The sequence below is a fragment of the Staurois parvus genome, unplaced genomic scaffold (assembly GCF_062004578.1).
Source record: "Staurois parvus isolate SC_StPar_1 unplaced genomic scaffold, SC_StPar_1.0 ptg002686l, whole genome shotgun sequence".
NCBI classification, from domain to species: Eukaryota; Metazoa; Chordata; class Amphibia; order Anura; family Ranidae; genus Staurois; species Staurois parvus.
The window spans coordinates 361,502-384,796 of NW_028320482.1; the positions used below are offsets into that span (position 1 = coordinate 361,502).

Consider the following 23,295-nt stretch of genomic DNA (forward strand, 5'->3'; position numbering starts at 1 on the left):
TTATACTGATGTTTTTGTCATTTATGTGCCATTGATAGCCCCTGCGTGGGTGCACCTTTTGCTCTATTGGTGTTAGAGCACTGTTTTTCTTTTCTTTTTTTATGTGGAATTGATAGCCCCTGTATGGGAGTGTTTTGTTGCTCCTGTCTTAAACTGTTTATAAATTAATAAAAACATTGGAATACAAAACCTGGAAGCTGATTGGCTACCAATTACAGCTGCAGCAGTTTCTGTGTGCACCAATTTTGGTAAATCTCCCCAAACAACACAAAGCCGTGTTCACACTACGAGATGATTCTTGAGGCTGCAATTTCTCTGAGCTCCACAAGATCAAAATCTCACTTCTATGCAGGAAGACAGGAAGTCTCTATAGAAGACAGGAAGTGATGTCAGGTACAGAGAGGAAGTGATGTCAGGTACAGACAGGAAGTGATAGGAGGTTCAGGGTGAGAGGTGAGTGGGGAGGAAGTAGAGAGGCGACGTTGGTGGAAGTGGCAGCAGAGGAGGTAATAAGATGTTATTTTCTATTTACACCCAATAACCCCCCTGTCATATCCGTCCTCTTCCTTCATAGTCATGTCCGTCCTCTTCCTCCATAGTCACTGTGATGTCTTTTATCTCCAGCAGATGATGATACACACATATATAGTGTGGGAACCCAGATTAACCCCTTCAGGGGCACAACATTCCCCCATTTCCGGGGCCGGAACAGTCTCCTCATTGTGGAGATGGGTCACCTTCTCACCTTGGCTGTCTCAAGGGTTGAGATTCAGATTGTACTGAAATTTTCACCCCCACCCTATGTCTGACACCCTATGCCATGTACCCCGGCTCCTCTGCCCCCCTGCAGGCCTGGGACCGGCGTGGCGGATGGAGTGGAGGGGGATGAGTTCTTGGATCTCCCCTCCGGTGAATGAACCCAGAAGTGAGGAACATTTCATGACTTCCAGACTCTGAGCTGTCCTTCCCCGGTCACTGTGGTCAGGGAAGGAGAGAAGGAATCCCCATCTGTACTGATCACCTTCACTGGGGTCCATAGGTGATGATGGAGGTCTAATAGAGCCCTGGTGTCTCCTTAAAGAGGACCTGTCTTTTCCAATATGTTGTCACATAGGAGGCTATTGGAAGATGCATTGTCACGCAACCCAGAGTGAGAGCAATAACTCTGGGGCCGTTATTAACAGTTGACTCCAAACTAATGACCTGTATGCGCTTTTAACTCTTTCACTGCCTGAGACTTTTTTTTGTTTTGTTTTGCACACGTTTAAAAAAATTATTTTAGGCCTGAAGCTTGCATAAAACCCCTAAAACAAAACCTCCTTCATTCCTCCTACCACTCCATCCCCCACAGCCACTTCCTCCTGTACCACTACCCCCTCCTAGACTGTAAGCTCGAAAGAGTAGGGCCCTCTAACCCCTCGTGTGCTGTTTGTAGTTGCTGTACTGTTTCATGTATTGTCCCCCCATCTATTGTACAGCGCTGAGCAAACCCTTTGGCGCTATATAAACTCGATGTAATGTAATGTAAAACATTATACATTTTCTGACAGCAGACACCCTAGAGACTAAAATAGTGGTCCTTCCAAAATGTTTTTATGTCATACGATATTACCGCAAAGGTAATTTTAGGGCATACAAACATGTCAAACCTTAAATTTGTGTGCGCCCATTAAATGGCAGCAAACATCAGTGTCCTATATTTCCCATAGGTGATGCATTAAAAGCCCCTACAGGTCATCGGGTTAGCATTATGAAAGAGGTCTGGTGGTAGAATTATTGCTCTGGTGTGTGCGGCGATATGTAGCATGTGTATTACATTGGGCAATCTCATACACAGATACTTCCAATATGTGCGTTTACATTTGTAACTATGTGGGGGGGGCCTTAAAAAATTTTTTGGGGATATTTTATGTGCTTGGGTATAAATTAAATTTTTTACCATTATTTATTTTTTTTATTTTACATATTTTCATCAAATAGGGGACAAAAAGTCCCCTATTTTTTTTTTTTGGTGACAGGTTCTCTTTAACCACTTCCCTACCGCTCTGTAGCAGAAACACTGCTACAAGGCATCACGGGTGCACAAAATCATGTATATAGAGAATCTCCCAGAAGTGAGTCCACCCCTCACATTATTGTAAATATTTGATTCTATCTTTTCATGTGACAACACTGAAGAAATGACACTTTGCTACAATGTGACGTAGTCAGTGTACAGCTTGTATAACATGTAAATTTGCTGTCCTCTCAAAATAACTCAACACACCACCATTAATGTCTAAACCGCTGGCAACAAAAGTGAGTCCACCCCTAAGTGACAAGGTCCAAATTGGGCCCAATTAGCCATTTTCCCTCCCCGGTGTCATGTGACTCGTTAGTGTTACAAGGTCTCAGGTGTAAATGGGGAGCAGGTGTGTTAAATTTGGTGTGATCGCTCTCACTCTCTCATACTGGTCACTGGAAGTTCAACATGGCACCTCATGGCAAAGAACTCTGAGGATCTGAAAAAAAGGATTGTTGCTCTACATAAAGATGGCCTAGGCTAAAAGAAGATTGCCAAGACCCTGAAACTGAGCTGCAGCACGGTGGCCAAGACCATACATCACTTTAACAGGACAGGTTCCACTTATAACTTGTCTTTGCCATGGTCCACCAAAGAAGTTGAGTGCACGTGTTCAGCGTCATATCCAGAGATTGTCTTTGGGAAATAGATGTATGAGTGCTGCCAGCATTGCTGCAGAGGTTGAAGGGGTGGGGTGTCAGCCTGTCAGTGCCCAGACCATACGCCGCACACTGCATAAAATTGGTCTGCATGGCTGTCGTCCCAGAAGGAAGCCTCTTCTAAAGATGATGCACAAGAAAGACCGCAAACAGTTTGCTGAAGACAAGCAGACTAAGGACATGGATTACTGGAACCATGTCCTGTGGTCTGATGACACCAACATCAACTGATTTGGTTCAGATGGCCTCAAGCGTGTGTGGTGGCAACCAGGTGAGGAGTACAAAGACAAGTGTGTCTTGCCTACAGTCAAGCATGGTGGTGGAAGTGTCATGGTCTGGGGCTGCATGAGTGCTGCCGGCACTGGGGGGCTACAGTTCATTGAGGGAAACATGAATGCCAACATGTACTGTGACATACTGAAGCAGAGCATGATCCCCTCCCTTCGGAGACTGGGCCTCGGGGCTGTATTCCAACATAACGACCCCAAACACACCTCCAAGACCACCACTGCCTTGCTAAAGAAGCTGAGGGTAAAGGTGATGGACTGGCCAAGCATGTCTCTAGACCTAAACCCTATTGAGCATCTGTGGGGCATCCTCAAATGGAAGGTGGAGGAGCGCAAGGTCTCTAACATCCACCAGCTCCGTGATGTCGTCATGGAGGAGTGGTAGAGGACTCCAGTGGCAACCTGTGAAGCTCTGGTGAACTCCATGCCCAAGAGGGTTAAGGCAGTGCTGGAAAATAATGGCGGCCACACAAAATATTAACACTTTGGGCCCAATTTGGACCTTGTCACTTAGGGGTGGACTCACTTTTGTTGCCAGCAGTTTAGACATTAATGGCGGTGTGTTGAGTTATTTTGAGGGGACAACAAATTTACATGTTATACAAACTGTACACTGACTACGTCACATTGTAGCAAAGTGTCATTTCTTCAGTGTTGTCACATGAAAAGATAGAATCAAAGATTTATAAAAATGTGAGGGGGGGACTCACTTCTGGGAAATGCTGTATACATGATTTTGCATTTCTGGGTAGTGGCCGCGGCTGTCAATCACCGGGTCCCGGCCAGTGATTACTCACGAGCGCCCGATGATTGCTGAGCATCTCCGATGGGGAGGAGAACTGTTTGTAAACAAAACAGTTCTCCTCCCTGTCAGCTCGTGCACAATGCTTTGGATGTCAGTGCACAGCACAGCCATCCAAAGCAGTGCGCTTACAGTGAAGCATACGGACACAGCACATGTAAAACGGCACACAGTTAACTCTTTAATCGCCCCTCATGTTAACCCTTTTCTGTCCACTGCCATTAGTGCATGAAGATGTCAGTGACACCAAGTCAGTTCTCTCCAGTGTCAGAATGCCCACTGCAGTCCCGCGATAAGTCGCTGATCGCCGCCATTACTAGTAAAAAAAGCAAACAAAAAAAATCCCATTATATATACCACCATTTGTAAATGCTATAACTTTCACAAAACCAATTAACTTAGCCTAAACTTATGACGAAATTTGATTTTTAAAATTTTTTTACTGGACATGTTTAACCATTTCCATACGGGGCAATTTTCCCCCTTCCTGCCCAGGCCAGTTTTCACGTTTCAGTGCTCTCACACTTTGAATGACAATTGCGCGGTCATCCAACATTGTACCCAAACTAAAATTTTATCATTTTATTCACACAACTAGAGCTTTCTTTTGGTGGTATTTAATCACCGCTGGGGTTTTTATTTTTTGCTAAATTAACAAAAAAAGACCAAAAAGTTTGAAAAAAAACACATTTTTCTTTGTTTCTGTTATAAAAGTTTGCAAATAAATAATTGTTCTTCATAAATTTAGGCCGAGATGTATTCTGCTACATGTCTTTCGTGAAAATAACCCAAATTAGGATGTATTTTTTAGTTTGTAGGAAAGTTATAGAGTTCACAAACTATGGTATAGATCTGAATATTGATCAATCCTGAAGTACTGACGGCCAATCTAATTTCTTCAGGTCCAAGAATGTCAGAATAGTACAGATATCCCCAAATGACCCCTTTTTGCAGAGTAGACAGTCCGACGTACTTCATAAGAGGAATGGCGAGTTTTTTGAAGTTGTATTTTTTTTGTCATAATTTTTTGGAAAATTAAAAAATTAAAAAAATTATTTTCACAATTTTTTTTTTACATACTGTCACCAGTGCAGTACAGCGTCATCATATAACTGGCATGGCGGTGAACAGGGACACTGACTGGTGACAGTATGAAAAAAAAAAATATATATATATTTTTTTTTAATTTTTTATTACATTTTTTTTAAGATTTTTTTTTTATATTTTACTATGACCAAAGTAGTACAATGTTACCATAGTAACATTGTACTACTTTGGGGAAGTGATCAGTATTTTTTTTATTTTTTTTTTTTTACACAATTTGCTTATAGCAAAGAATTACTTTGCTATAAGCAAGCATTTACCAGAATGAAATCGATTCATTCAGTTTTTTTTTTTTTTGTGCTTAGCTGTGATTTGGTCACAGCTAATCACATGACATGTGCATGTGACCTGCTGTGACCATTCACAGCTAGGCACTAGTATACAATGGATAGCATGAATGAAGCCATCCATTGTATACAACTGTCATGTGACCTGCTGTGATTGGTTACAGCAGGTCACATGGTACCAGCAACGGGAGCCGGTACTCGGATCTGTCATCGGCCATGTCCGAGGTACACGGCCGGTGACAGATCGCACTGCTGCGCCGCTCTGCAGTTGCACGAACTGAGCATGTGCGAGAGCACGCCAAATGGCGTGCACCCGGAATGCAGAAGCACTTTTGCCGCCGCCAAACGGCCATTGGCCAGGCGGCAAATGGTTAATAGCAAAAAGTCAAAAATTTAGTTTTTTTTCTCAAAATTGTCACTTTTTTTCCTATAGCGCAAAAAATAAAAACACACAAGCGATTAAATACCACCAAAAGAAAGTTACATTTGTGGTAAAAAAGTACGTAAATTTCATTTGGGTGCAGCGTTGCATGACCACGCAATCGTCAGTCAAAGTAACGTAGCGCCGTAACACAAAAAATGGCCTGATCAGGCAGGGAGGTAAATCCTCTGGAGCGCAAGTGGTTAATGAGATATTTGAGGTCTAAAAGACCCTGCCTGTGTCCCCTGTGCTCCACTGAATGTAGGCTGGGGAAACTGACAGGGGGACCCAGAAGTGATGTCATACATGTATGGACCTGGCAGCCAAAGTCTTTGCACCTTGTTTGGTAGTGATCTTAGTCGCCATTTTTGGGGGGTGTGCAGTTTTAAGCGTTCACATAATCGTGTGTTGGAGGGTTAAAGTGGTTCTAAAAGCTGAAGGTTTTTTTCTTTCATGCATTCCATGCATGAAGGTAAAAAAACCTTCAGTGTGCAGCTTCCCCCCCCCCACCCCCTTTATACTCACCTGAGCTCAATCTCGATCCAGTGCTTTGCACAAGAGCAGAGGCTCTCCCGGCTCTTTGCCTCCTCATTGGCTGAGGCACAGCAGCAGGAGCCAATGACTCCTGCTGCTGTTAATCACAGCCAGTAAGAAGGGGGGGTGGGGCCGAGCTGCACTCTGTGTGTTTCATAGATACAAAGAGGCGGCTCAGGAGTAAGCATGCACAAGTGCCTCTACAGCAAGCAGCTTGCTCTGGGGGCACTCAGCAGAGAGGAAGAGCCAGGAGCTCCGGCGTGGGACCCAAAAAGAGAAGGATCGGAGCTGCTCTGTGCAAAACCAATTCTCAGAGCAGGTAAGTATAGACATGTTAGTTATAACAAAAAAAAAACTGAACTCTTATGCAGGCCATAGATGGGGAGAAAACCGGCCGATTTATTTTTAAAAAAAGAAAAATCGGTCGTTCAAGCGGCCGACGTTACCAGGAACGGTAAAAAAAATCGCCCGATTTTCATCCCGTCTACAGCCGGCAAAAAGTGTCTCTGCAGAAACCTCCGCTATTTCTTTGACAGTTCTTTGACATTTATAGCGGTTGTAACATTCTATTTGTATCCATTTCGGATACAGATGTTTTTATTCAGAAACAAATAGATACATTGTTGCAGCTGCTATAAATGTCAAAGAACTGTCAAAGAAATAGCGGAGCTCTCTGCCAGACTGGAATTCTTCTTCTTCATCCTCTTGTTATTCTTCATCCTCTTCTTATTCTTCATCCTCTTCTTCTTCTTCCTCTTCTTCTTCCTCATCCTGTTCTTCATCGTCTTCATCCTCTTCTTCATCCTCTTCTTCTTCTTTATCCTCCTTCTTCCTCATCCTCTTCTTCCCCTTCTTCATCCTCTTCTTCATCCTCTTCTTCTTCTTCCTCATCCTCTTCATCTTCTTCTTCCTCTTCTTCCTCTTCTTCTTTATCCTCCTTCTTCTTCTTCTTCATCCTCTTCTTCTTCCTCGTCCTCTTCTTCCCCTTCTCCATCCTCTTCTTCTTCATCCTCTTCTTCATCCTCTTCCTCTTCTTCTTCATCCTCTTCTTCTTCATCCTCTTCCTCTTCTTCATCCTCTTCTTCATCCTCTTCTTTTTCTTCATCCTCTTCTTTTTCTTCATCCTCTTCTTTTTCTTCATCCTCTTCTTTTTCTTCTTCCTCTTCCTTCTTCCTCTTCTTCTTCATCCTCTTCTTCTTCATCCTCTTCTTCCTCTTCATCCTCTTCTTCTTCATCCCCTTCTTCTTCATCCTCTTCTTCCTCATCCTCTTCTTCTTCTTCATCCTCTTCTTCCTCCTCTTCTACTTCTTCTTCTTCATCCTCTTCTTCTTCTTCATATTCTTCATCCTCTTCCTCTTCTTTTCTTCTTTTTGTCTTCCTCTTGCAGGTCACTGCTTATGTGCAGATTTTTTATTGGTAAAAAGATCAGCCGATTTGCCCATAATTGCCGATCGGCCGAACTTTTTCCAACTTTACCGATAAAAAATATCTGCGAAAATACAAAAAAACGGCCGACCTATTAACCCACTAACGATCCAAAAATCGGCCGATTTTATTCTCATCCCATCTATGGCCTGCATTACTATCACTATTTTATATGATCAAAAAATGCTGATTTTGCCATGTGTGTGAAATTTTTTTTTTTTATTAATTTCTGTAAGTCCCTTTCTGGGGAAGGATAAAAGTGACAGAGCATGTAACCCTTAAATATTAGGGCCAGCCCCACTCCAAGGGTTTGATGGTCGTTTAGATGCAGGGAACCAGGAAAACCACTTTTACTTACTCGATCCTCTGCTCTCCTGGCTGGCAGCACTCTCCTCTACTTCCCTATGCTCTGGCCATAGACTGTTCCTTCTCTCCATTCAGGGACTTTGGATTCTGCATTGGTTTTGATGATATCAGAGGACCAATGGAGCTTAGGTTAGAAGGGGCTGCCTGGACTCATCTTACAACCCGGAGAAGCCTGACAGAATGGAGAATCCAATATTCCGGTGATGTTGAGACATAGCGGGATATTGTCAGGAAAGTTTAGAAAAATATATTTATGGGGGAGGTGAATAGGGAGTCTGTATGTCTTTTGGCTGAATTTGTGAATTGTATTAGGGTGTGATGATGGTGTTTTACTATTTGCATTAATAAATGATGAGAAGGATATGGTTGTTGTGTGACCATTTATTATAATATCATGAGACATCACCGTATGGTTTTTGTCCATAGTTGTCTATCCAGACAGGATGGGATTTGATCCCCACTATAATTTTTAAACCGTTAGACCCAAGACGATTTTGAAGGAGTTGGAGATGATTGTTGACTTATTCAGCTAGTCATTGGTCTCCTATGTGTGCTGTGGCTGCATTGCTCAGTGGATGTACTCTGCATCTAGTTTGTACAGCCCTATTACCATTATGCCCTGCAGCAAATGCTCTCCCCTACTATCTCCCCGTGCAGCAACTGCTCTCCCCCTACTATCTCCCCGTGCAGCAACTGCTCTCCCCCTACTATCTCCCCGTGCAGCAACTGCTCTCCCCCTACTATCTCCCCGTGCAGCAACTGCTCTCCCCCTACTATCTCCCCGTGCAGAAACTGCTCTCCCCCCACTATCTCCCCATGCAGTAACTGCTCTCCCCCTACTATTTCCACATGAAGCAACTGCTCTCCCCCTACTATCTCCCTGTGCAACTGCTTTCCCCTGCTTTCTCCATGTGAAGCAACTGCTCTCCTCTAGTATCTCTCCATGTAGCAACTGCTCTCCCCCTACTATCTCCATGTGAAGCAACTGCTCTCCCCTACTATCTCCTCATGTGGCAACTGCTTTCCCCCTATTATCTCCCCATGCAGCAACTGCTCTTCCCTACTATCTCCACGTGCAGCAACGGCTCTTCCCCCTATTTCCCAGTGCAGCAACTGCTTTCCCCCTACTATCTCCATGTGTAGTAAATGCTCTGCCCCTACTATCTCCCCATGCAGCAACTGATTTTCCCTACCATCTCCCCATGCAGCAACTGCTCTCCTCATAGTCTCCCCATGCAGCAACTGCTTTCCCCCTACTATTAATCCATGTGCAGAAAATGCTTTCACCCTACTATCTCCCCATGCAGCAACTGCTCTCCCTCTTACTATCTCCCCATGTAGCAACTGCTCTCCCCCTACAATCTTCCCTTGTAGCAACCACTCTCCTCATAGTCTCCCTGTGCAGCAACTGTTTTCCCCCTACTATCTCCCCATGCATCAACTGCTCTCTCCTACCATCTCCCCATGTAACAACTGTTCTCCCCCTACCACGCTGCCAAGCAAGCCTATTTCATAACCCTTATCAACTCCCTCTCCACCTGTCCTCACCGGCTCTTCTCCACTTTCAAATCCCTGCTCTCTCCCCCCCACCTCCTGTCAGCACCTCACTCACCGCCCACGAGATTGCCAATCATTTCCAAAACAAGATTGACGCAATCCGTAAGGACATTGTCAGCTCACAATCTACCTCTCCACCCAGCCCCCCGCCCTCCATCAACCCCTCAACTTTCCCCTCCTCCAACCTCCTAGCCGCACTACCGCCCACTATGCCTAACGTCCCGCACACTATCACCTCCCTAGCACTCCGCTCCTTCAGCCCAGCTACCCCTGAGGAGGTCTCTAAGGTCTTCACTGAAGCCTGCCTCACCACCTGCGTCCTGGACCCTATCCCCTCACAGCTCCTCCAGTCACCCCCCCCCCCCTCCATCATTCGCTCCCTCACCCACATCTTCAATCTCTCCCTCTCCACTGGCACTTTCCCCTCCCCTCTAAAGCACGCGCACATCACCCCCATACTCAAAAAACCCTCCCTTGACCCCACTGACCTGAACAACCTTAGACCCATCTCCCTGCTACCATTCACTTCCAAGCTCCTTGAGTGCCTGGCCTACAATCGCCTAAGCGCCCACCTCACTGATAACAACCTCCTTGATCCTCTAGAGTCTGGCTTCCGTCCCCTACACTCCACCGAAACCGCCCTACCTAAAATCACTAATTACCTGCTAACCGCCAAAGCTAATGGCCATTACTCTGTCCTCCTACTCCTCGACCTCTCCATGGCCTTCAACACAGTCGACCACCCCCTCCTCCTTACTAAACTGCACTCCCTTGGCATCAGGGATGCTGCTCTCTCCTGGTTCTCCTCCTACCTATCCCAACGCTTCTTCAGAGTCAGCTATAATGGTGCCACCTCCCCCTCTCTCCCCCTCTCTGTCGGAGTTCCCCAAGGCTCTGTCCTCGGACCCCTCCTCTTCTCCATCTACACCTCCTCTCTTGGCAAACTAATACCCTCCCACGGCTTCAATTACCACCTCTAGGCCGACGACATACAAATTTACCTCTCTACCCCCCACCTCCCCCCTCACTCTCCATCCGCATCGCCCACCTCCTAAACGACATATCAGACTGGATGTCGCTCCATTTCCTCAAATTAAACTTGTCCAAAACTGAGCTCCTGGTCTTCCCCCCACCCCGCGCCCCCCCATCCTCTCCATCACTACTAACAACGCCACCATCACTCCCACCCCACATGCCAAAGTCCTGGGTGTCACCCTGGACTCAAACCTTTCCTTCCTACCTCATGTCCAATTACTATCTAGATCATGCAGGCTCCACCTCTGCAACATCTCCAAGATACGTACATTCCTCACCCCAGACGCTACTAAACAACTTGTACACTCCCTCATCATCTCACACCTGGACTACTGCAACTCCCTTCTCACTGGCCTACCCAAACGAACGCTATCCCCACTCCAGTCGATCCTAAACTCAGCGGCTAGACTCATCCACCTCACCAACCGCTCCACTTCTGCCTCCCCCCTCTGCCAATCCCTTCACTGGCTCCCAATTGCCCAGCGCATCAAATTCAAATTACTAACTCTGACCTACAAAGCCCTTCCCAATGCCGCCCCGAACTATATAACTGACCTGATACCCAAATACTACCCTACCTGTGCCCTTCGCTCTTCACAGGACCTCCTACTCTCTAGCTCCCTGGTCTCCTCCTCCCACGCCCGATTACAGGATTTCTCCAGGACTTCCCCCATCCTCTGGAACTCCCTACCCCAATCCATCAGACTGTCACCTACCCTCATCACCTTCAGGCGCACCCTGAAAACCCATCTCTTCAGGGAAGCCTACCCCACCCTCACCTAACAGCTGATCTCCTCCACTCCCCCCACCACTCCATACCCCACAGCCATTTCCTCCTGTACCACTTTCCCCTCCCTCCTAGATTGTAAGCTCGAAAGAGCAGGGCCCTCGAACCCCTCGTGTATTGTATTGTTTCTGTCTTGTCTCATGTTCTGTCCCCCGTGCTATTGTACAGAGCTGAGCAAACCCTTTGGCGCTATATAAATACTGTATAATAATAATAATAGTATCTCCCTTTGCAGAAACTCTACCTCAGATGTGAGGTCCCTCTGTCTTTGTAGTATTCTGATGGAGGCAAATGGACAGCCTAGCTTTTATATATACTATGATGGTGGGGATATGTGGTACTGTGGCAGCACCCAAATATTGCAGAGTTCTCCTTTAAGCTTTAACATTTCTAAAAGCATCTCTTTGCAGAACCAGGTCATCAGCTCACTCCCCCCCCCCCCCCTCATTTCCTGTGGAACAATGTGTTCCAGTCTAGCAGCTGACACCCTAACTTTCAGCTGGTGATATGTTATCTAAATGTGAAATCGCAAAGGCTATATCTTGAACTGCTCAGAATGTATTTTAAAAGTACAAAAAGTAAAGAGGAAATATATGCATTGTGATGTAATTGTTGATATGTACACCATGTAACATGCTTTTCAAGGCATTTAGTTTGCAGACACGAGTCTGGTTAAGTCAACCAGCTGGTAAATAAAAAGCTTGTTTTCCTCAAGTTCATGTCCGGAGTTTTCCTGGAATTCCCAAAGTTGCTGTTACAGTACTTTTAGTGCACAGTTTACTGCACAGTAAGGTGATGGCAGGCTGCATACAAATGCTGCCCTTACCACATGTATGTTGCACACCCATTGGTTACATTTATTTGCTAATTCCCTCTAGTGTTCTCCATAATTCTTACAATGTATCTCTCACTACAATGGTGTGTGGGTAGGGCCAACTTGCCCTGTGCACACAGGGCCTCTTACTCTCTCACTCTTCTTTGTCCTCTTGACTCTCCATTGTATGCCCTCGCTAATGCCTGGGACCAGGCGGGGCTGCGTTCATGGGACACCAACATTATGGTGGCACTCCAACTTAGAAGTGAGCCATACACCCTAGAGTCTCTGTATCGTAACCTGAAGCTGTCATACAGGTGCCTCCCAGTCCCTTGATACATACACCTACTCGAGATGTGACAATTTGAAGGGAACACTGCTGAGCTTGTGTTCCATCCCACCAATCCAGCTAGCCTCTGCCACCCATCTCCCAGTGACAGAGCAGGTTCTGCCGGGAACCAGTGCACACTTCATTCTTAATAACTCTTCTGTCCATAGGGTCTCTGTCATGTGGGTCCGAACCAGGTTGCTTTAGACCTTTCACCCTTGCTAGTACATTTCTCCCGCTGTCTGGAATCAGAAACAGAAGCTCTCTCCCACACCTTGCTGGCTGTTTGTGTCTTTCCTTCCCAAGCAGCAGGCTGTGTGCTGTGGGACCACAAGGCTCAGCAGCTCCAGGCTCATTGGCAGACTCCTCAAGTAGGCAATCTTCCATGATGATAATCAAGATAGAGATTGCTGAAGGCAGAGAGGAGCAGAGTCCCCATTCTTCGGGAGAGCGGTTGCTGGAGGATCAGATTACATTGCAGCGGACAGCCTTCTCTCTTCTCCCATGTGGCAGGACTTGTCCTGGCAAAGCTCTCTCTTGAATTTATATGCATGGGGAGGAGAAAAGCCCAGCAGCAGCCTTCCAAAAACAGAGACAAAGATCTGGAAAGAAGTTAACCCTTTCCCTCCCTGCCAGGTAGCAGCTGCTAATTAGCATTTCAACCTGCTTACAGGTGTATGTGTTTCCTGCGCTCCTCAACTCCATCCAGTGGCCCCTAATGTGGTATATTTTTACTGTCCATAATAAAAGAACATTCGTTCAGAAGAGAAAAGACCCAAAAGAACAATCTGTGTTGCTCAATTTGCACAGTGCAAATGTACATACAGAATTCCTGGAAGAATGGCTATGCATTTTTTTATGTAAACAGACCCCTAAGTAACCCATTCGAAATGGGCTAATTCCCACCTATTAACCCCTTATGTCCACATACTAATATTTTACAGCCAATACCATCCAGCTAATTCTCTGCTAACCATCTACAGAGCAACCCACGGAGATCACATGACCACATCAATGAGGATGGAGGAGGGCCGGAGTCACATGAATGAGAGGATACTAAAGTTCACCCTTGAGATCATCTACCTGCTGACCAGAGAGGTAAGGAGGATTCTGGGAGGACACATGACATCACTCATCTCTATTAATAAAACACAGACCTGACCGGAGAGGTGAGGAGGATTCTGGGAGGTCACATGACATCACTCTTATCTCTATTAATAAAACACAGACCTGACTGGTGAGGTGAGGAGAATTCTGGGAGGTCACATGACATCACTCTGATCTATATTAATAAATAAACACCTGACTGAAGTGGTGAGGAGGATTCTGGGATTCTAACATGATATTCCTATTGGTTCCCCAATACAGAGATTTCCTTTTCTGAAGCCAGGTGCTCATATGACCATCACAGTGCCTCCATGTGACTCCCTAAACCCTGAGAGACACAACATGCAGAAGATTCTAGAAGTCACCAAGAAGATGATGGAGCTGCTGACAGGAGAGGTGAGCGGTGCCGGGAATTCTGGGACATTCTCCAGTAACAGACAAGGGATGTGTCTGGATGGTGACTGTATCATTGTGTGTGTCAGGTTCCTATAAGGTGTCAGGATGTCACTGTCTATTTCTCCATGGAGGAGTGGGAGTATTTAGAAGGACACAAGGACCTCTACAAGGACGTCATGATGGACAATCAGCCGCCCCTCACATCACCGGGTAAGAGGAGACTTTATTGTAAAGGAGAGAGCAGTACGGAGGATCCACCTAGATCCCCCATCATCTGATAAACACATAGAAACAATGGATTCAGTCAGTGTGTGTGTTTCCTACAGATGGATCCAGTCATGGGAACCCACCAGAGAGATGTCCCCGTCCTCTGTATTCCCGGGATTCCACACAGGAAGGTCACACCATCCCTCACCATCATAAGGTAGATGATTGACAATTATTGGTAGTTGTGATTTATACACAGCATGTTTGTTACAATGAATGTTTTATTATATATTCAGAGTGGAAACCGTGGAGAATATATTATTGTTATCAAAGAAGAGTATAAGGAGGAGGATGAGGAGTATGGAGTGATGAAGAAGCTTTCAGAAGGACACAAGGATATGATGGAGCCACCTAATACCAGGAACCCACCAGAGAGATGTCCCCGTCCTCTGTTGTCCCAGGATTCCACACTGGAAGATCACAACTACACAAAACATGATCAGGTAGATAATGAACACATATTGGTACTTCTGATTTACACAGTCATGTTAGTTACTGTAGTGGGAACCCCCAGGGCCACTAATTGATGTTGATTGAATGTAATAAAAGTACAGTCACTGAACATCTCCTGATAACAGCCACACTGATGATGATGTTGATTGGGGTTCTGTTCCTAATTGTGCAGAGGCTGGCAGCAAAAACACAGTAGCGACTTCATGCACACCGACCCAATAACCAGTCTAGGGGATATCATTTTTTGATTTAATGCTGATAAAACTTGTAACGAGGGAGGGGTATGGGGCATGAGATACTTTGGTAAATGCGAGTTCCAAAGGAGAGGACACTAACTTCACTGTCCTGTAAATAGCACTTCTTGACCTCTGAGACTGGAAGGAATGGCCAGAGACCTGGATCAGCCAACATTTTTTTTTACTCATGAGGCCACTGAATAGCTGCCCAGACTTGGCTTCCTGTTGACCCCTAGTGAAGTGTTTGTAGACCTGGATCTTCAAGGGTGAAGTCTCAGGGATGTCTCTGTAGTTACAGGGCTCTGCCACAGCCGGAACCCTGAAGAGCATCAGTATAGATCAGCTGCAAGACCTTCAGAGATGGCAGCTTTCCCAGCAGGTGAGTCTCCTAGGCCAGATGTGAAGGGCTGTTCACACACAGCACATGATGGGTCTAAATCAGCTGTCTGGGCCCAGCAGCAACATCTCAGGCCTCAGCCTGGGGCAAGAGAGCAACACATGGCCCTTCCAAATAATTATACCCTCCCCCATCATGCTCCAATGGCCTAAACCTCCTACTGCAGGGGTGGGCAACTGTGGCCCTCCAGCTGTTGTAGAACTACAAGTCCCATGAGACATTGCAAAACTGACAGTTTCAAGCATGACTCCCAAAGGCAGAGGCATGATGGGACTTGTAGTTCACCAACAGCTGGAAGGCCACTGTTACCCACTCCTGTCCTACTGGGATGGCTGGGGAAATATGAATGTTTATAACCCAACCTGGCAGAAAAGCCTCATACTATAGCCAGTGGTGCAGTGACACCTACTGGCAACAGTAAGAGATCACAACTCCACTGAGCCTAGGGAGAAACCAAGTGCACAACTATGTAAATCAAAACTGGGCTGACTACCACCCAGCCAAACACTATATTTTCTCTTGGCATCCTGTGACGGGATGCATGTCACCAATCGGGTAATTCCATCTGAGAACTGCTTCCTCGCCACTGGGACACAGAACCGAGGTATTATAGCCAGGCCTTGCACTCAAGACTAGATGACACCAGCTTAGATGCCAAACTGGAACTCTTTATTGAATAGAAAACTCAGGTGTTTATACACTCCAGAAATAGGGGCAGTCCCCTCATGAACGATAGCACATATATTACACTTTGGCATAAACATCCCACACTGATTAGATAACGAGGTGAACCTGACATCAGTCTAATCCCACCATGTAAGCACCTCCAGAAGGACTTGCCAACAGACAAACAATAGTTGACTCCATCAACAATAGGAATGTTCACCTAGGAGGCACACAATGGGAGAAGATAGTAAACACATAACACCTTAATAAAATCATTCCAGCAAGAGTCCCCAACTTCAGGTTGTTTTACTGATTATATCAACATCTTTTTAGAGTCTTTGAGTCTAGGCAGGAGGGGGGGTTGAAGCAGTCAATGCTGGTTTGGGCACGGGGACACTAAATCTGTATCTTGGTCCTACAGTTCTCAGAGTCTGTGTTTTGGGGAGACATGGACTTGAATCCAAAGTAAACTACTTCAAAGGTCCCCTCCAGGCACACACCAAAGAATAGAGCGCCCTCAGATCCCAGGGCCATGGTCAGCAGGCAAGAGGCTAGCCTATAGTTCCTTCCAAAAGCCCCTGTCCTGGTTGGGTCTGTCACACAACCTATCTAGGAGAGCGCTACATTCCAATGAATGTTTTAATGTATGTTACGGATCCGCCAGGTGGTGCCTCTGGCAGCCCACTAGACGGAATCACCCGGAGTGTGGAGTCTAAGTCCCGGTCTGCGTTTTTACCAGGGCCCCTGATGGTGGGGATGGACTTGGAGCAGAACCAGGACCAGGTCACGACCTCCGAGCAGTACCACCAGTGGCAGAGGGAAGCTCCGGGGATGAGTGTAAACCAGAAGAGAGCCAGATGTGAGGAGGCCGGCAGGACCAGGCAGGATAAACAGGCGGCTGTCACCGTGGGGGATGGCGAGGTACCAAGACGGCAGGCAGAGAGTGGTCAGGTCACACGCAGGGTCAGTATCGTAGTCAGTCCGAAGAATGGTCAAACAAGCCGGGGTCGGGATAGGAGAAGGCAGCGTAGTCAGACAATCCGGGTCAGAGCTGGAGCAGGCAGAGAGGTCAAACAATCCGGGTCAATAATCACAGGGCACAGGAAACTCAGGTAACAGGTCAGACCTTGCGGCAACTTGTGACAGTGCAGGGCATCTTTAAATATCGCAGCCTGCACTGTCATTGGCCGCCCAGGACGCGCCCCCGGTTCTGTCATTGGCCGCCCAAGGCGTGCCCGCGGCTCCTACTGCGCATGCGCGGAATCCTGTCAGCCGCGGCCCGCCGGGACCTGGTGCTTGTGTCCCGGTGTGAGCTGCCGCTAGTGCGCATGCATCGGGGAAGGCGCCGCGGCGGTCCCTGACATTGCCCCCCCCCCCATGGGCACCCTCCGGGAGCCCCTCTGATCTCTCCACCGCGGGTGGCTACGAAAAAATTCCTGCATGAGCCTGGGGGCGTGAACATTCTGGATGGGTTCCCATGAGTTCTCCTCAGGGCCATAACCCTTCCATTTTATCAAAAACTGCGTCTGGCCTCCCCTCCTTCGGCAACTGAGAATCGTTTCTACTTCGTACTCTTTTTGCTCACCTATGGTGACTGCCTCAGGGGGTCTGGATTCTCGATCCGGGAAGGGGTCCGGTTTGGCTGGTTTCAGAAGAGACACATGAAACACCGGGTGCATCCTGAAGGTCTCCGGCAGCTCGAGTTCGTAAGCCACCTCGTTGATGACTCGCTTGATTCGGAACGGGCCAACAAATTTCGGTCCCAGTTTCCTTGATGGACACTGCATCTTCAAGCTGGCAGTAGCCAGCCAAACCCGATCTCCAGGTTGAAGCGTCAGTTCCCCTCTTCTCTTCCTGTCAAATGCCTTCTTGCTGTCCTCCTGGGCTATGTGATGGCCTCCTGAACTGTCTTGTTATTGGTCAAAAAGAAATTTAGGATATCTTGAGATGCAGGTACTGAACTTTCTGGCATGAGATCAGGAAGAAATGTAGGATGATAACCATAATTGGTGAAGAACGGGGATTGCCCCGTAGCGGAGTGGTTCGAGTTGTTGTAGGCAAACTCCGCTGACGGTAACAGCGTCAGCCAGTCGTCCTGTAGGTAGGACGTGTAGCATCTAAGGTATTGCTCCAACACTTGGTTGGTCCTCTCCGTTTGCCCATTGGTCTGGGGATGGTAAGCGGACGAGAGTGACAACTTGATTCCCAATGCTTCACACAAGGCTTTCCAAAACCTTGATGTGAACTGAACTCCCCGAGCTGACACTATATCCTCGGGAACTCCATGTAGTCTTACTATTTCTTTGATAAAGGTTCGTGCAGTTTCCGGCGCTGATGGCGTCTTTTCCAGGGGTACGAAATGGGCCATCTTAGAGAAGTGATCTATAATCACAAATATGGCAGTGTGGCCTTGAGATGGTGGGAGTTCGACAATGAAGTCCATGGCTATCATTTGCCAGGCCCTCTTGGGAATTGGCAACGGGCGCAACAATCCCCAGGCCTTGCTTCTGGAGGGTTTATTCCTCTGACAGGTAGCACAAGTCTGAACGTAGCGCTCGCAGTCCTTGACCATGTTTGGCCACCAGAACGAGCGCTGCAGAAGTTCCAGGGTCTTCGTAATTCCGAAATGGCCCGCCATTGGATGGTCGTGGCAGTGGCCTAGGACCAAGGTTTGGACTCCTTCGGGTACTACGATCCGACCCTCCTTCCACAATAACCCTCCGTGTGTCAGGGCAGGAGCTGGAAAATGGACAGGCAGTCCTAATAACAATGTAACGCACAGGCTGACGACAACCACCACCCACAGACCGAAGTCCCTCAGGGCGCGGAGTCTAAGTCCCAGGCTGCCCTTCCCCAGGGCCCCTGATGGGGATGGACTTGACGCAGCCAGGAACCAGGTCGCGGCCCCCGAGGCACCCCAGCTGCGGTAATGGCCGCCGCCAATGGCGTGTAGCTAGTGGTAAAGACAATAGAGTAGTCAGGCAGGCCGGGTCAACAACAACGAGACAAAACGGTACAGGACAGCAGACGAGAATCACAGGTCACGAGCCGGGTTCAGCAACAGAGGGTCAGATCAAAGGAGAACACAAAGAATGGTCAGGTCACAAGCCGAGTCAGATTCCAGGAGAGTCACAAGAGTCAGAACAGAGTAACAGCAATACAAAGACACAAGACACAAGTGCAAAGAGCATGTGCGGAACACAGGCTTATATGTCATCAGCCACACCCCTCTGGGGGATGGACCTCAGAGACCTGAAGGCATAAAAGATTCCCACCATGCTCTGCAGAAATCCAAGATGGATGCCATCACATGGAGTAACATAACCTCTGGTAAAAAGGTAGGACCTTGACACCGTGGTTCTGGAGAGACGTCCCAGGCGGAGCTGGTAGTCCCACGGAAGCGTCAAGAAGTTTGGAGCGTAGTTCCGTCTGTAGGACGAGGAAGTTTCCGGATGGTAAGATCGTGTCAGGTTTCGGTGTATCGTCGGGGGCCTCAAACATGCGGGACAGCGCGTCCGGTTTTGTGTTCTTAGAGCCAGGTCGATACGTGATGTGGAAGGTAAACCGGGAAAAGAAAAGAGCCCATCTCGCCTGGCGTGGCTTCAGTCGTCTGGCCGTCCTCAAGTATTCCAAGTTTTTGTGATCGGTATATATCAGGATGGGGTGTGTAGCTCCTTCCAGCAGGTACCGCCATTCTTCCAGGGCGGTCTTTATGGCCAGGAGCTCCCGATCTCCGATATCGTAGTTCCGCTCTGCAGGTGTCAATTTCCTGGAGAAGAACGCTACAGGATGTAGTAGCTCCTTGGTGCCATTCCTTTGGGACAGGACCGCTCCCACCGCGTTTTCTGAGGCGTCCACTTCCAAAATGTATGGGAGAGAAGAATCGGGGTGGCTGAGAACTCCTGACTCAAGCTCCGACAAAGGGAAAATACGGCCGAACGAAATTTCAGATCCGGGTAGGAGGTCTATGGGACAGTCATATGATCGGTGTGGGGGAAGTGTGTCTGCCCCTCGCTTACTAAACACGTCTAGAAAGTCGTGATAGGCCGGGGGAATAACCTGGGACAGGTCTGTATCACCATCCATGCATAGGAGTAATTGGGGAGCCACGGACCCTGAGACGTGGCAACGTTTCAGACAATATGAGGACCGAAACTGAACAGTTCCCTTCTCCCAATCAATCTGGGGATTATGGGCCCGCAGCCAAGGAAGCCCCAGAATGACCGGGAAAAGGGGGGACGCGATGGCGTCCAGACGGAGGAACTCTTGGTGATGGTCAGCCATCGAGGTGAAAATAGGGGGTGTCTCCTGATCCACCACTCCCGATTTTAAGCTAGACCCATCTGCCAGGAAGATGTTCAGCCCTCTTTCCTTGGTCTGGAGAGGGATCCCTTGCTGGTGAGCAAACGTGAGATCGACAAAGCAGCTACATGCCCCCGAATCAATGATAGCTGTCACCGTCAAAGTTCCTCCGGGGAGCTGTAAAGACACAGGTATTGCCAGATAACTTGACTGATCACCCCTTTCTGCAGATAAAGGAAAAAAACTGGAAGTGGACTTACACTTTTTTGCAGGACAGGAGCGCACCCGGTGGCCATCTTCTCCGCAGTACAGACAGAGGTTCTGTGATCGTCTTCTCTGGCATTCTTCGGCCGATAACGTGGACCGGGCCAGTCCCAGTTGCATGGGTTCCGAGGTGTCTCCAGGTTCCGAGCTCCGGGTAGTGCTTCCTGGGAGCGGGAGTAATCCCCTCGATGGAATCCAAGCCGCCCTTTGACCCTGGCTGCTCCGTTCAAGCCTGCGTTCTCTCAGTCTGCGGTCAATTTGTATGGCTAGCTCGATTAGCTTCTCTAGGGAGTCAGGTAGGCCTACCCGTGCTAACTCGTCTTTGAGTGACTCAGATAGCCCGATGCGAAATTGGTGACATAATGCCGCATCGTTCCATCGGGTGTCCCCCATCCAGCGCCTGAATTCAGACGCGTACTCCTCGGCTGCCTGGCGACCCTGCCGCAGACAGTACAGGGTAGTTTCTGCGGAAGCGGTTCGCTGAGGGTCGTCATATAGAATAGCCATGGCTCTAAAAAATTCAGTCACGGAATCAAGATGGGGGTCGCGATTTTCCATCAGACGATGAGCCCAATCCTGGGGCTCATCCTGAAGGAGAGAGACTATAAATCCCACCTTGACGGTCTCGGTGGTGAACGTGCGGGGCTGTAAGTCGAAAAACAAAATGCACACATTCCGGAAGGCCCTGAAGCAGCTTCGGTCTCCACGGAAGCGTTCTGGTAGGGGAACGCGGGGTTCGGGAGTAGGGGGTGCGGCCCCTGCTCCGGGAGCTGGGGTAGCAGGTGATTCCCCAGAAGATGCCGCAGGACTCGGGCTCTGTGCTGGGGATGTAAGGGTGACTAACGTCTCCATGCGGTCCTCAAGATGGGTGCAACGAGTATGAAACGTCTGGACTGCTTGGGTTAGCGTTGCCAGATGCTGGCAGATATCCTCCAAGGAGGCCGGACCTCTTCCTGACTCTGTCATGGCCGCAAGATACTGTTACGGATCCGCCAGGTGGTGCCTCTGGCAGCCCACTAGACGGAATCACCCGGAGCGTGGAGTCTAAGTCCTGGTCTGCGTTTTCACCAGGGCCCCTGATGGTGGGGATGGACTTGGAGCAGAACCAGGACCAGGTCACGACCTCCGAGCAATACCACCAGTGGCAGAGGGAAGCTCCGGGGATGAGTGTAAACCAGAAGAGAGCCAGATGTGAGGAGGCCGGCAGGACCAGGCAGGATAAACAGGCGGCTGTCACCGTGGGGGATGGCGAGGTACCGAGACGGCAGGGAGAGAGAGGTCAGGTCACGCAGGGTCAGTATCGTAGTCAGTCTGCAGAATGGTCAAACAAGCCAGGGTCGGGATAGGAGAAGGCAGCGTAGTCAGACAATCCGGGTCAGAGCTGGAGCAGGCAGAGAGGTCAAACAATCCAGGTCAATAATCACAGGGCACAGGAAACTCAAGTAACAGGTCAGACCTTGCGGCAACTTGTGACAGTGCAGGGCATCTTTAAATATCGCGCCCTGCACTTTCATTGGCCACCCAGGACGCGCCCCCGGGCTGTCATTGGCCGCCCAAGGCACGCCCGCGGCTCCTACTGCGCATGCGCGGAATCCTGTCAGCCGCGGCCCACCGGGACCTAGTGCTTGTGTCCCGGCGTGAGCCGCCGCTAGTGCGCGTGTGCCGGGGAAGGCGCCCCGGCGGTCCTTGACAATGTATATTACAGAGCGGACACCTCAGGGATTATAATATTGTTTTTAAAGAAGAGTATAAAAAGGAGGAGTATTGTGTGCTAGGAGAAGTTTCAGAAGGACACAAGGACATGATGGAGCCAACTAATTCCAGGAACCCACCAGAGATGTCCCCATCCTCTGTATTCCCGGGATTCCACACAGGAAGGTTACACCATCCCTCACCATCATCAGGTAGATGTTGGACAATTATTGATAGTTCTGATTTATACACAGCATGTTTGTTACAATGAATGTTTACAGTTGCTAGAAAAAGTATGTGAACCCCTTGGGATTATGTGGAGTTTTGCATGAATTGGGCATAAAATGTGCTCTGAACGTCATCTAAGTCACAACAATAGAAGAACACAGTCTGCTGAACATAATACTACACAAACATTAGATGTTGCCATGGTTTCATTGCACATAACATGTAAACATTCACAGTGCACGGAGGAAAAAGTATGTGAACCTTTGGACTTAATACCTGGTTGACCCTCCTTTGGCAGCAATAACCTCAACCAAACGTTTCCTGTAGTTGCAGATCAGACCTGCACAATGATCTGGAGTCATTTTGGACCACTCCTCTTCACAAAACTGTTTCAGTGTAGCAATATTCTTGGGATGTCTGGTGTGAATCGCTCTCTTAAGGTCATGCCACAGCATTTCAATCGGGTTGAGGTCAGGTCTCTGACTGGGCCACTCCAGAAGGCGTATTCTGTGCTGTTGCAGCCATTGTTTTGTTGAATTACTTGTATGCTTTGGGTCATTGTCCTGTTGCATCACCCATCCTCTGTGGAGCTTCACTTGGCGGACAGATGGTCGTACGTTTTCCTGCAAAATGTCTTGATAAACTCTGGAATTCATTTTCCCATCAATGACAACAATCCTTCCAGGCCCTGAGGCAGCAAAGCAGCCCCAAACCATGATGCTCCCTCCGCCATGTTTTACAGTGGGGATGAGGTTTTAATGTTGGTGTGCTGTGCCTTTTTTTCTCCACACATAGTGTTGTGTGTTCTTCCCAAACAAC

General features: G+C 48.1%; 1 protein-coding gene across 1 annotated transcript in view; it reads left to right on the top strand.

Annotated features, from left to right (window-relative positions):
- Positions 1-459: 459 nt before the first annotated feature.
- LOC149429876 (uncharacterized) overlaps positions 460-23,295 on the top strand; it is a 210,306-nt gene continuing 187,470 nt past the window's right edge. Inside the window, exons 1-4 of the mRNA XM_089666353.1 lie at positions 460-506; positions 13,452-13,566; positions 13,837-13,971; positions 14,058-14,181. Coding sequence (XP_089522479.1) covers positions 13,471-13,566; positions 13,837-13,971; positions 14,058-14,181 — 355 coding nt within the window. The 5' untranslated portion in view covers positions 460-506; positions 13,452-13,470. The remainder of the gene's footprint in view (positions 507-13,451; positions 13,567-13,836; positions 13,972-14,057; positions 14,182-23,295) is intronic.